We start from the raw sequence: 12,141 nt of genomic DNA, 5'->3' as shown, positions 1-12,141 counted from the left end.
GTCTCTGAATATCTGTAACCCATGTTGTGTCAAATAAATCTTTTATATGAAGGGCGACGCCTCCGCCGTTTTGAACACGACGTGGTATTCTATCCACAACACCACCCACACAGACCAGTATTTGCAGTTTGACTCCCATCACCCTTTGGAGCACAAGTTAGGAGTCATCAGGACTCTGTACCACAGAGCAGACAGCATCCCCACTAACTCAGGAGCCAGGCAGAAGGAGAAATCCCACACAAGACAGGCTCTAGAGCAATGTGGATATCCTAACTGGGCCTTCCTTAAAGCAGAGAAGAAACCCAAACAGGACTCCAGTCAGCCATCAGGTGAAAAGAAGGAACCCAGACCCAGACCAGTGGTCATTCCGTATGTTGAGGGAGTATCAGAGAAACTGAGATGTTTATTTTCTAAACATAACGTCCCAGTGGCTTTTAAACCCCAAAATACCTTACGACAAAGACTGGTTCATCCCAAAGATCCAGTCCCCCGGCACAAACAGAGTAATATTGTGTATGCTATTCAGTGTCAGGAGGGTTGTGATCAGTCTTACATCAGGGAAACTAAACAGCCACTGGCCAAAAGGATGGCCCAGCACAGAAGATCAACATCATCAGGCCAGGACTCTGGTCTACACTCATCTCCAGGCCAGCGGTCACTCTTTCAGGGATGAAGATGTGCACATCCTGGACAGAGAGGAACGATGGTTTGAGAGAGGAGTAAAGGAGGCCATCTTTGTGAAAAGAAACCGTCCATCGTTAAACAGGGGTGGAGGCCTCCGGGTTCAATTGTCCCCCTCTTACAATGCTGTGATTGCTAGTATCACTCAGCCCTCTGTGAACAGTAAACAGCCATCAGTGTGCTAATGATCCATTGTTAGGCTGATGGTCCTTCTTGTGCATGTGATCAGCTGGTTTTGGTTGTCAGCAGCAAACTGGTTGATCCACTCTGAGAAGGTGCTATTTAAGAGACTGGGCTGAAAACAGCACCTCAGACTGAGGAAGTCTCTCGGATGAGAAACGAAACATTTCTATATATTTTTTGCTTTGTTTTTTTTTTTTTTTTTTTTTAATGTCCAGAGGACCAGATTGAACTTTTTTGGATTTTTCTACCTGGATTATTGAGCATGCATCAGGAACTACCATTATGTTGAACACATTGCCTCCGGTCTAAGAGATAGTTAGAGAACCATCCAATGGTGTAATCTGAGAAACCGATTTCTGAGAGCTTATGACACAAGATGTTCTGATCCACAGTGTCAAAAGCTTTAGACAGGTCTGAGAAAAGTGCAGCACTATAATCCTTCACATCCAGTGCTTCAACAACGTCATTAAGAACCTTCAGTGAAGCAGTGGTTGTGCCATGTTGTTTCCTGAAACCAGATTGATGGCGAGGTAAGATGTTAAATGAGTCCAGGTAATTTTTCATTTGAGAGTTTATCAGTTTTTCTAGAACCTAGAACATCAGCATAAAGAGGTTGCCAATCAGCTAAGTTAAATACAGTCCACTTTGGATCCCAGCGCTGGGGAAAGTTTGGACCAAGCCAACCCTGGATGATTCTACCTCAGCAGGTAATCAGTTTGACCAACATATTAGATTAGGGTCAAACTAAATATATTAACAGAGCAGACTGTGAAAAATGTGACAGTTCATCTCTGACCCAACTGCTGGGTCTTTCTGTTTGGACCAGATTTTGTTCAGGCCAGCCAACCAGCAGCTTTAATCCAGAAGGTGAGTTGTGATTTTTTAGAAGATTGAGAAAAGTCTAGTGGCTTCATCATTCAGTGTGAAGATCTTATCAACACTTGCATTTTACAAAGTATCACACTTTGAGTTCTTCCCTCTTGTAACTGGACCACTTATTGAAGTAGTTTCTGTTTTTTAGATCCTGACTTGACAAGGCTCTTCAACAAAACAATTCCCTGACATGGCTGCACGAACCAGTTTATCTTTAAGCTGCCTCTGGCCATACATAAATCACAGATGGAGCCGGCCACGTTCCACACAGACGAAGGTTTTCAGATATGAAGCTAGCCAAAAGAAGAGTGTAGCAGAACTCAGTTGGGTTGATGTAGAGCTCAACATAATGAATGTGTGATGAACATCTGCTCTGTATAGTTTTCAAAACATGATGAATGAGTTTATTTTAAAGATTATTTTTGTCATTAACTGTTTTTTTATTTATTATTATATACCCAGTTGAATCACATTTCCATCAGTGATAATTTTATTTATCTTGTTTCATTGTAAAACCAGGTTGGCACTGTTGGGGAATTGTTGTTCAAAGACTATGGAAGTTGAATTATTACTATTATTAAGTTGAAAAATTACTATGGCTGAGAATATTTACTCTGCCCATGAATCATATGTTTGTGTTATCAGAGAGAGCTGGATGAGGAGCTGGGTGAGGCTGCAGCAGGCAGCCGACACTCCAAGGACACCTCCGAGTCCGTGAGTTTGGCAGCACTGATAAGAGAATAAAAACACGCTGAGCAGACAGCACACAGCAGATTCTCATGACTGGACTTCATGTGTGTTCTTCATGTATATTTATGTAACATGTACTGAAAATTTGGCCTTGCAACTAAATACCAGTTAAAAATCTTCTCTTGCTGTCGAATGTGGTTCCTCTTGAGAAAGCGAGAATATTTTTCTCCACCAGGTACACAGATCTGATGTTATCACTTTGTCACATTATAAACCTTCAAAGCCATCTCACCTTTACACAAATGTAGCTGTTTCTGTAAATAACTTAGTTTAGTGATTTTTTTTCTCTCAACACAACTTTGCTGTGCATCATTATGGAGCTTCCCTCTGTAATAAATCTGAAACCCAAATAGATCATTCATGCTGAATGCTTTAGTCCAAAAGATCAGTACATCTAGTCGGTGCAAAGGTTTACTCAATTCCCAGTGGTCTTATACATCCAGCATCCTCAGCACCACAGGCATCCCACAGATCATGCTTGTGCTGCTATGTTCTTTTAGGAGAGAAGAGGATTTTTCCTGCAGTAGACTAAAAACAACAAATACATGTGGCACATGTGTCAAACTCCATGCCTCGAGGGCCGGAGTCCTGCAACTTTTAGATGCGTCTCTTATGCCACACAGCTGAATCAAATAAGGAGGTCATTAGCAGGACTTTGGAGAACTTGACTGCACTGAGAAGCTAATTCAGTCATATGATTCAGCTGTGTTGCATCAGAGACACGTCTAAAAGTTGCAGGACTCCGGCCCTCAAGGCCTGGAGGTTTGTGGAAGGAAGCCCAGAATGATCAAAAAGGGCAAACTGTTGCATTATCCAGATCAAAATCAAAACCCCTGCCTCAGAAAGTTCATAGAAAACCAAACCAGCAATTCTGCTCTAATATTGTCAGCCTGCACTGACCTGCTGAGTGAGGAGAGACAAACAAAACTGGAAATGTGAGGTTCTGTAACAATAACAATGAGGAGAAATGGTTTCCAGTGTGGCCATTCCTCCTGACCCACCCCGATCACTCCCATTACTGGTTCAAATCTCAGCAGCTCACAACCTCAGGCAGGGGTGTGACAACCAAACCCCCCTCCACACACACACACAGCATTAATATTGATCTCAATACATGCCATCAGTTGACTGACAGGTTCACCAACAGTGTAAAGGTATAAAAGCACTGTGTTCACTTTTTTAAAGCATCCTTCTTTCAGCAAGTGCTGCTGCTACTGCTAGTGCTGCTTGGACCAAACATTACAACAAGGTAAATAAAATCTGACTTTTTCTCCATCAATACAGAAAGAAAAAAAGTCAGTCTAGATCTGATTATATTTATCTATTGTATAATAATAGTAACGAGTTTAATTATAAAGCCTTTATGTTTAAATGAAGTTAATGTTCAAAACCAACAAAAGCTACATTGTATTAGGACATTTAAAACTTTTAGTGACAGTCCATTTAAAACATGTCATTATTATTTTATTGATATTGTAGATTGAATTATTTTGACTCCAAGGTTCTGTCTGAACTGTAAATTAACTCTGTTTGCACAGATGTCATCAAGTCTGCTCTTCTTGTTGCTCCTTTGTGGACTGGGGATTGGAGGAAATGTAAGTTTACAAAAAAAGTGAATTTGTACGTAAATAAAACGAACATAATATACTTTAGTGTTGGTTTTCATGGATTTGTTTCTTTTTTTATGATCAGAAAAGGAGCTATTGGACTTGTTTAATTATGTATTAGAAAACTTGGATGAAATTCTCTGCATACATATTGTTGGTACTCCTCACCTTTTTGTTGCATGTGTGATCAACATTCATGCTCACAACAAACGGATTGAAATCTTTTTCTGACTCTGTGCTTTTTTTACATCCGCAGATACTTTGTGATGCACAACCAGGTCTGTGTTTTTCCTATTGTTCTGGTTAAGTTTTAAAAACAGTGCACCAAACATTATGAGCAACAAGCTTTTTTTGTTAGGCCATCCACAAAACCACACAATGTTTATTGTGTTGAACAAAATGCTCCACAAAGATGTTCTTTAAACCAAGTTTGTTTTCATTGGATTAAAATCAATAGAGGCATGAATGTAAAACCACTGAAGAACCCAATTAACATGGCACATGTGTGTTACTTTATTATTCAGTTTCTGATTTTTGGTTTTGTTAGGATCTGGGCGCAGGTTGAACCCAAGCGCAGACAGGACTCCGAAACCACAGAGGATTCAAATAACTAAAATGTTTGTTTAACAAAACAAAAAGCTGACGTGGCAACAAAAAACTTACTATGAGACATTAAGGAATGTAGGAGCGGGGAGACAAACCAGGACATGACGAGACCAGCTGAAGAGTAACAGAAAAATGCACACTTAAATACACACACTAACGAGGAGTAGACACAAAACACCGGAGAAGAACAGGTGGAAGATGAAGGCTAATCATGAGGGAGACACAAGGGAGAGCAGGAGCTAAGCACACCACAAGGGCGCACCATCCTTACAGGTTTGCTATTCCTCCCACAGTTCAGGAAAAAACCCAGGTAAAATACTGTATATAAATAAATCATGATGTGCAACTCCATCGTTTGTTAGGACTTTTGGTAGCAACACGAATGAGACTAAATCAAATCCAGCCATGTTTATCTCAGACAAACTTCAGAGTGGAAACATAATTTAAATGGGACCCAGAAACTTGGACTTTATATGTCTAAACTGGCATTTTAAGATCTTTAACCATTTTTAACAATCATAGTTTATAGTTTTTTTTTTTGTAGACTTTGCCACAAAATGTTCAACTTTTATGCTCTTTAAACCTTACAAACCTCTTTGAAAATGAACTTTTTAGTCCTTCAAATTTTATAGTTCTACAGTTTATAAATCAAAATGTACACTTGTGGTTTTAATTTACAAAGTATATTTTAATTAAATAAAATGCGAACACTGATCTTTCTCTTCAAAACCTAAAGTGGAGTCTTTAATAATTCATATCTCTCACCAAATGAACTGCAGATAAATAAATGGTTATAGTTCATGCGATGGTGTCCCATTATTAAAAAAAACTTACTTTGGCCATTGACTAATTTTCTTTCTATCACATTTATTAAAAACCACTTTTTTTTTCTTCTGTTTGTATAGATACATGTGAAGGAAAAGATTGTAACTTCTGCCCTCCTGGATGGTCTACAGATAAAGAACGCTGTTACCTGTTCAACAGTACTAAAGTGAACTGGGATACAGCTGAGGTACAACTGTTTAACTGTTCGTTGCATTTGTGTGTCATGGTGGTCTAGGTTCAAAGTTTATAAAGTTAAAACTTCATTACAGTCTTTAACTGAGAAGCAGACCTATGGATACCAAGAACGACTTTTTCTTCAAATGTTAGTTTTACTAGATGTACCTTGGACATAAATTAAATATTCAATTACTTAATATTTTGTTCTTGATTGTGATATTATGGTGCAAAACGGAATGTTCCTTATGTTGGAACCAAATGCAATTTTACAAAGCTCTGTCTTCGACCCCTGTGAACGATCTAAGGCAGTAATGTTTTCATCAGTCATGGATTCAAAAAGCGTTCAATACAAAAACAACTGGACTTTATTTGTAACAGAAGACGTTTCGCTCCTCATCCGAGGAGCTTTCTCAATTCAAAGAGCAGAGAGTGAAAGATGCAGGTTATAAGGCTGAGTGAGATAAGACACACACACACACACATGTATGTAGATTGGCAGTTCACACCTAAAAACCTAAACAGTAGGTCTTTGTTCCTCTAATTCACAGTCGAGGCCCCTCTGTTCCCATCAGGTGTGAAAACCGGCTGGGGATCTGTTTTAAAGTTGAATTATATGTTTTTGAAAGTGGAAATCTGAGGCCTCCTCCTCTGTTAAGAGACGGCTTTTCTCTTTTTACATAAATTGCTTCCTTCACCCCCCTCTCAAACCATCTGTGTTCTCGGTCCAAAATGTGCACATTTTGGTCCTCAAAAGAGTGTCCCTTATCTGTGAGGTGGAGGTGAACTGCAGAATTTTGTCCAGAGGAGGTGGCTCTCCTGTGAGTCATGCGTCTGTGAAGAGGCTGTTTAGTTTCTCCAATGTAGAGGTCTGGACAGTCCTAGCTGCACTGGACCGCATTACACTACACCACTCGGGTTTGTGTATGGGTGTTTTTGTCTTTAGGGTGGACCAGCCTCTGTCTGAGAGTCCTGCTGGGTTTGAAATGTACTTGTGTGTGTGTGTGTGTGTGTGTGTGTGTGTGTGTGTTGAAGATCCTTCTGAATTTCTCTGATACTCCAGCAACATAAGGGATGACAATGTTTTTACGTCTGTTGTTCTCCTTTTTCTGTTTATTAGTGTGTTTTGTAGATTTCCTCGCTGACTTGACAAAAGCCCAGTTAGGATATCCACATGTTTGAAGAGCTTCTTGAACGTTTCAGTTCCTTTTCCTTCCCTTCTGTCTTTGTGGGGATGCATTCGGCCCGATGTTGTAAAGTTCTGATGACAGAGTTTGTGTTCCAGTGGATGGTGGGAGTCAAACAGAAGATGCTGGTCTGTGTGGGTTGGTTTTCTGTAAACTTCAATGTTGAGGCTGTCCTCTCTCCATCTGAACCAACAGTCCAAAAAAGGCAGCTTGTTGTTGTTGTTGTTTGCATCCTCTCTGAACTTGATGTTATCGACCGAGTTAATGTGTCTGGTGAACGCTTCTATTTCCTTGGATTTTGACCCAGGTGTCATCCACATAACGGAACCAATGGCTTGGCTTTGTTCCCTCATAGGAGTGTAGGGCTCTCTGTTCCACTTCCTCCATGTAGAGATTGGCAACAATGGGTGACACTGGAGATCCCATGGCACAGTTGTGCTTCTGTCTGTAAAAACTGTCATTGAACTTGAAATAAGTGGTGGAGAGGCAGAGATCCAACAGGGTGCAGATCTGGTCTGGGGTGAAGTTGGTCCTGTTAAGTCCTTGTCTTGTAGAAGTTGTTTTCTGACGGTTTCTACTGCTTCAGAGATGGGTATGCATGTGAAAAGAGGAGTCGCATCATAAGGTACAAGGGTTTCTCCTGGAGTTGGTTACAAGTGTTGAACTTTGTTAGCAAAATCAATGGAGTTCTTTATGTGATGAGGTGTGTTTCCAACAAGAGGAGCTAAAATACCAGCCAGATGTTTAGCAATATTGTATGTCACTGAGTTCATGCTGCTGACGATGGGCCTGAGTGGTGTTCCTCCTTTGTGTATTTTTGGGAGTCCATAAAGACGGGGAGTGGCTTCCCCTGGGTACAATCTATAATACAAAAATTGATTTTCTCCTTTTCAAGTTTTTGCAGGTAATCTGTGACTTTCTTTTTGTAGGCACTGGTTGGGTCCCTCTTCAGGGTCTCGTAGGTGTTACGGTCGCTCAGTAGTGTAGTTATTTTTTTTTTTTCCCGGTAATCAGAAGTGTTGAGGACTACTGTGCATCTTCCTTTTATCAGCTGGTAAAATGGTGATGTTTTGGTCCTGGCTGAGTGAGTGTTACAGCTTTCCTTTCCTGTGGTGTGAGGTTTGAAGGAGGCGGTTTGGCACTGGAGAGGGTTGCTGATATTTCCATTCTGAGCTGTTCTGCCTCTCCTTCCGTCAAGTTGTTGTTCCTAATCGTGGATTCAGTGGCCGTGATTAGTTCCACAACAGGTATTTCTTGAGGGGAGATGGCAAAATTTAGTCCTTTTGCCAGCACATCTTTCTCAGGTTGTGTCAATGTCCTGTTAGACAAATTTCTAACCCACTGGTCCTGAAAATTAGTGTTGGCAAAAACCTCCTGATCTTGACTGATGGTTTGTGATGAGAAAACCGCTCTCTGTTGTAATTTTAGAAACTTACTTTTTTGACGTTCCTTGCTCTTTTGATGTGATAGCTGGGCCTTTCCAACAGAGGAAATGGTAGCAGAGTAGACAGCTTCTGGAGGGTCTGATCCATTTTGAAGTCCAGTTGTTTTTGTATTGAACGCTTTTTGAATTCATCATGTCCTGGATGACTGAGAATCTTCACCAGCATATGACTGAGAATCTTCACCAGCATATCAGTCATGGATGTTCTTTGATGTGACATTTTTAGCTTGAATCAGTTGCCAACCTGATAGTTCTAAAAGCAGATGACCAGTTTTAATCAGCAACTTCACAGATGGGTTATTACTGCCATGATAGTTGCCTCCTGTACAACTAGCTCATCACAATGATGAAGATGTAATGATGTGTTTATGCTGCCGTATTTCCACACAGGAAAGCTGCATTGACGAAGGTGGACATTTGGCCTCCTTTCATAACCAAGATGAGTACGATTTTATCCGGAGATTCATTGTGACTGCTACAGGGACCGATACAAAAGCTTGGGTTGGAGGCACCGATATAGAAGAGGTAAGGAGATAGGAATCTAACTAGTGGGAAGAGTTTTCTGTAATTTTATTTTTTTTTATTTTTTTTTTTTTTTCACAATCAGCATGAAAAAACCTGACATTTGAAAACCTCCTTTCATAGGAAGGTGTGTGGAAATGGAGCGATGGCACCAGCTTCTCCTACACTCATTGGGGCAGTGGGGAACCAAACAACTTGGGTGGAAACGAGAACTGCATGGATATCAACGTGGATGGTACACAAGATGATAACAGCTCTTTAAACAGATGCTTCCAGTGTGAACGACAGAATTAGATTTAATTTGTGTCACTTTAGCTGAAACAATATATTTTGTGGCCGTTCTTTATGACACACGGCTCTGTGTTGAAGACAAAACTTTGTCTTCCTCCACTGTTAACAGTTTTTTTTTTTTTGTTTGTTTTTTTAATTATTCATTTCAGATGAAAATTTAAAAAAAATCAGGGGAAGACCCGTAATTCTAATTTCTGTTTTGAATTTCTTTACTGTTCACAGGACAAGATCACGTCAACGATGAAGTCTGCAGCCAAGAAAATGCTTTTGTTTGCGTTCAAGTTGTGTAACTGTCTTTGTTGTCCCAACAACACGATGATGTCACTTCCAGCAGGAGCTCAAGCCTCAAAGACGTCCCTTCTGGAGGTCAACTGGTCAAATTTGATCTCTTTTAGATAATTTACATAAATAAATGCATGTCCTCAACGGTTTTTTATTTTTGTCTGTCTGCGGCAATATTAAGAACCATCATTTAAATATAATAAACACTTGACTACAAACTGCAGAACTTGTCATTGGGAGTTGTTGGTCTCTGATACCAAACTATCTCATGAAATGTAGCAGGATCTTAAGAAAACCTTAAATGTTGCCATATATGCCATACACATCCCTGTTTACTCTGCTCACGTATGATTGTGCAGCTACCCATCCAGGCTGTCACATTGTAAAGTTTGCAGATACAGCGGTGGTGGGATGCATCACAAACAATGATGAGTCCAGCTACAGGCAAGAGGTGGAACACCTGGAGAGCTGGTGCAAAGAAAATAACTTTCACATCAATGTGAAGAAGACAAAGGAGATGATTGTGGACTTCAGAAGGAACAAAAACATCTACACCCCCCCTGAACATAAGAGGATCTGCGGTGGAAGTGGTCTCCAGCTACAAGTACTTGGGTGTACACATGAATGACAACCTCAGCTGGAGCAACAACACCACCAGCCTGATCAAGAAAGCTCATTAGAGACTCTACTTCCTCAGGCGGCTGAGGCGAGCTGGTCTGGGAAGCTCAGTCCTCACCACCTCCTACAGGTGTGCAGAGGAGAGCATCCTGTGCTCGAGCGTCAACGTGTGGCATGGAGGCTGCACAGCTGCAGAAAGAAAAGCTTTGCAGAGAGTGGTGAAGGCTGCACAGAAATCTGTTGGAATCAGTCTCCCCACCATCACAGACATCTACACCTCCAGATGCAGGAAGAGGGCCACCTGCATCATGAAGGACCCCACCCACCCAGCACACACACTTTTTGCCCCACTCCCCTCAGGAAGGAGGTTAAGGAGCATTAAGTGTAGAACCACTAGACTGAGGAACAGCTTCTACCCTGAGGCTGTTAGACTCATGAATCTCTAACTAGAATAATCACTGTGAAAAACCATATCATGTTGCTGCTGATCTGTTTCAGTGTTGTGTTCATGCGTGCACATCTGCTCACAGACATGTTCATGTTTGTGCTGATGTTCAATGTTTTGTTATGAGTGCTTAGTGTATATTTAGTTGATGTTTTTCTTAGTTCATATCTTAGATGTTATTACTGTTTTTCTTATACATTTTATTGTTGGATGTAACTGGGACCCTGTGTACATAATTTCGCTCCACCACATGTACCACATGAGGTGCGAATGACAATAAAGAATCTCTGACTCTCTGATACCATTTAAAGTAAACTTGTTAACAGTACATCTCTTAAACTGCTTGAGATAGATTGTATATGTACAACCAGGGCCGTAGTGAGACTCATTTTCAGCCTTGGAGTTTCAGCCTCAGAGTGGCCCACTTTAGATCACGACCTATTTATCATTAAAATCATGTCATTTTAAGTTTACATTGGGGGGATTCTTGAATCTGCCCTTTAGAGGTGCTTTTAGCCCCCCGTGCTGACAATGGCTCTTGGCTTGAACAATGTGGTGACCATTGATGTCAGAAGCTTTTTTTAATGTGATGGGGAGGGGGGGGGGCACACTGGTAGGGGGTCTGGGGGTTCTCCCCCAGAAAATTTTGAATAATGTAGATGCCATTTCCTGCATTCTGATGAATTTTAATGGGCTGTTTAACATTTAGTTTTGACTACACAAGTAACACTTGATTCAATAACTATTTTAGAGTTAATGGCACAACAAGAAGTAACCTGACCAACAGCTCTCCTTGTGTGAATAAAGCATTTAATAAAGCAATAAAGCATTGATGTGGTACAGTAGTAGCCAAGAGTCTCTCACAACAGAAACTTTGAACATGACATTTCACAACATCACAAAAGATTGAGCATAATTTTATTTTCCAATGTTTAAAACAACTACAACCCTGTCATGAAATGAATATGATATGCATTCCATCAAGAGATGCTAAGCCTTAGGTAATCATTATGATGAATTGTGACAGCAATGAATTTTATAGATTTGGTCTGTCACATGAAACAGGAAGGAAAAAGAAGCCTGCAGTTTAGAGGACATGCCACTGATGCATAGTTTTACACTTGAGGTGAGGAGTAAGAAGAGACAGGGACAATATACTTGAAGCTAAAAGATTTAATCTTTTCACTTAGTTTCATTGATATTAGTGAATTGGTTTGACATAAATCAAACTAAAATTTTCATAAATTTGTATATAAAAGATTGCAAACTGTAATAAAACCTTATAGTACAACTGAAAAGGTTTGCATTTTTTTCTTTCATTTATTTAAATTACATATACTCCACAGTCTACTCCTGCATCTACCTTTCTGACTATTAAAGTGCACTCAAGCAGTTCAGACTTAAGCCTGAAAGTGATCTGTAGTTTACTACTGAGACTGCTGATGCAACTTCTCTGTAAAAGTCACCATTTAAGTTGTGACTGTGGGGATTTCAGTGTTTTTCCATTAATCACATTCTTGCAGCTTCCTGAGTGGCAGGGCAGTGCTAATCACCTACAACTGATCCTTATCCTGTTGATGAACCCCTTGAGCGTTTAAAGCTGTTTGGATCACCATTTTGATGCTGGAATGTTTTCTGCCACTGGTACAGATA

The 12,141-nt window shown here is 40.4% G+C and overlaps 1 protein-coding gene across 1 annotated transcript; it reads left to right on the top strand.

Moving 5' to 3' along the window:
- The first annotated feature begins 3,480 nt into the window (after positions 1–3,480).
- Positions 3,481–9,637, top strand: LOC119430252 (galactose-specific lectin nattectin-like). Its single transcript, XM_037697697.1, has 7 exons — positions 3,481–3,736; positions 4,026–4,082; positions 4,351–4,372; positions 5,606–5,712; positions 8,721–8,855; positions 8,976–9,087; positions 9,366–9,637. The coding sequence occupies exons 2-7, from the start codon at positions 4,026–4,028 to the stop codon at positions 9,431–9,433; spliced, it is 501 nt and encodes a 166-aa protein (XP_037553625.1). The 5' UTR covers positions 3,481–3,736; the 3' UTR covers positions 9,434–9,637.
- The last annotated feature ends 2,504 nt before the right edge of the window (positions 9,638–12,141 follow it).

The sequence above is a fragment of the Nematolebias whitei genome, chromosome 2 (genome assembly GCF_014905685.2).
Source record: "Nematolebias whitei isolate Nwh7 chromosome 2, NemWhi1, whole genome shotgun sequence".
Lineage (NCBI taxonomy): Eukaryota > Metazoa > Chordata > Actinopteri > Cyprinodontiformes > Rivulidae > Nematolebias > Nematolebias whitei.
The sequence above is the reverse complement of the archived record's forward strand: the minus strand, read 5'-3'. Positions and strand labels throughout refer to the sequence as shown.

Coding starts and splice junctions, on each gene's coding strand:
- LOC119430252 (XM_037697697.1), top strand. CDS start 4,026: ATGTCATCAAGTCTGCTCTTCTTGTTGCTCCTTTGTGGACTGGGGATT. Junction 5,713..8,720: donor TGAACTGGGATACAGCTGAG/GTACAACTGTTT, acceptor ATTTCCACACAG/GAAAGCTGCATTGACGAAGG. Junction 8,856..8,975: donor GAGGCACCGATATAGAAGAG/GTAAGGAGATAG, acceptor CTCCTTTCATAG/GAAGGTGTGTGGAAATGGAG.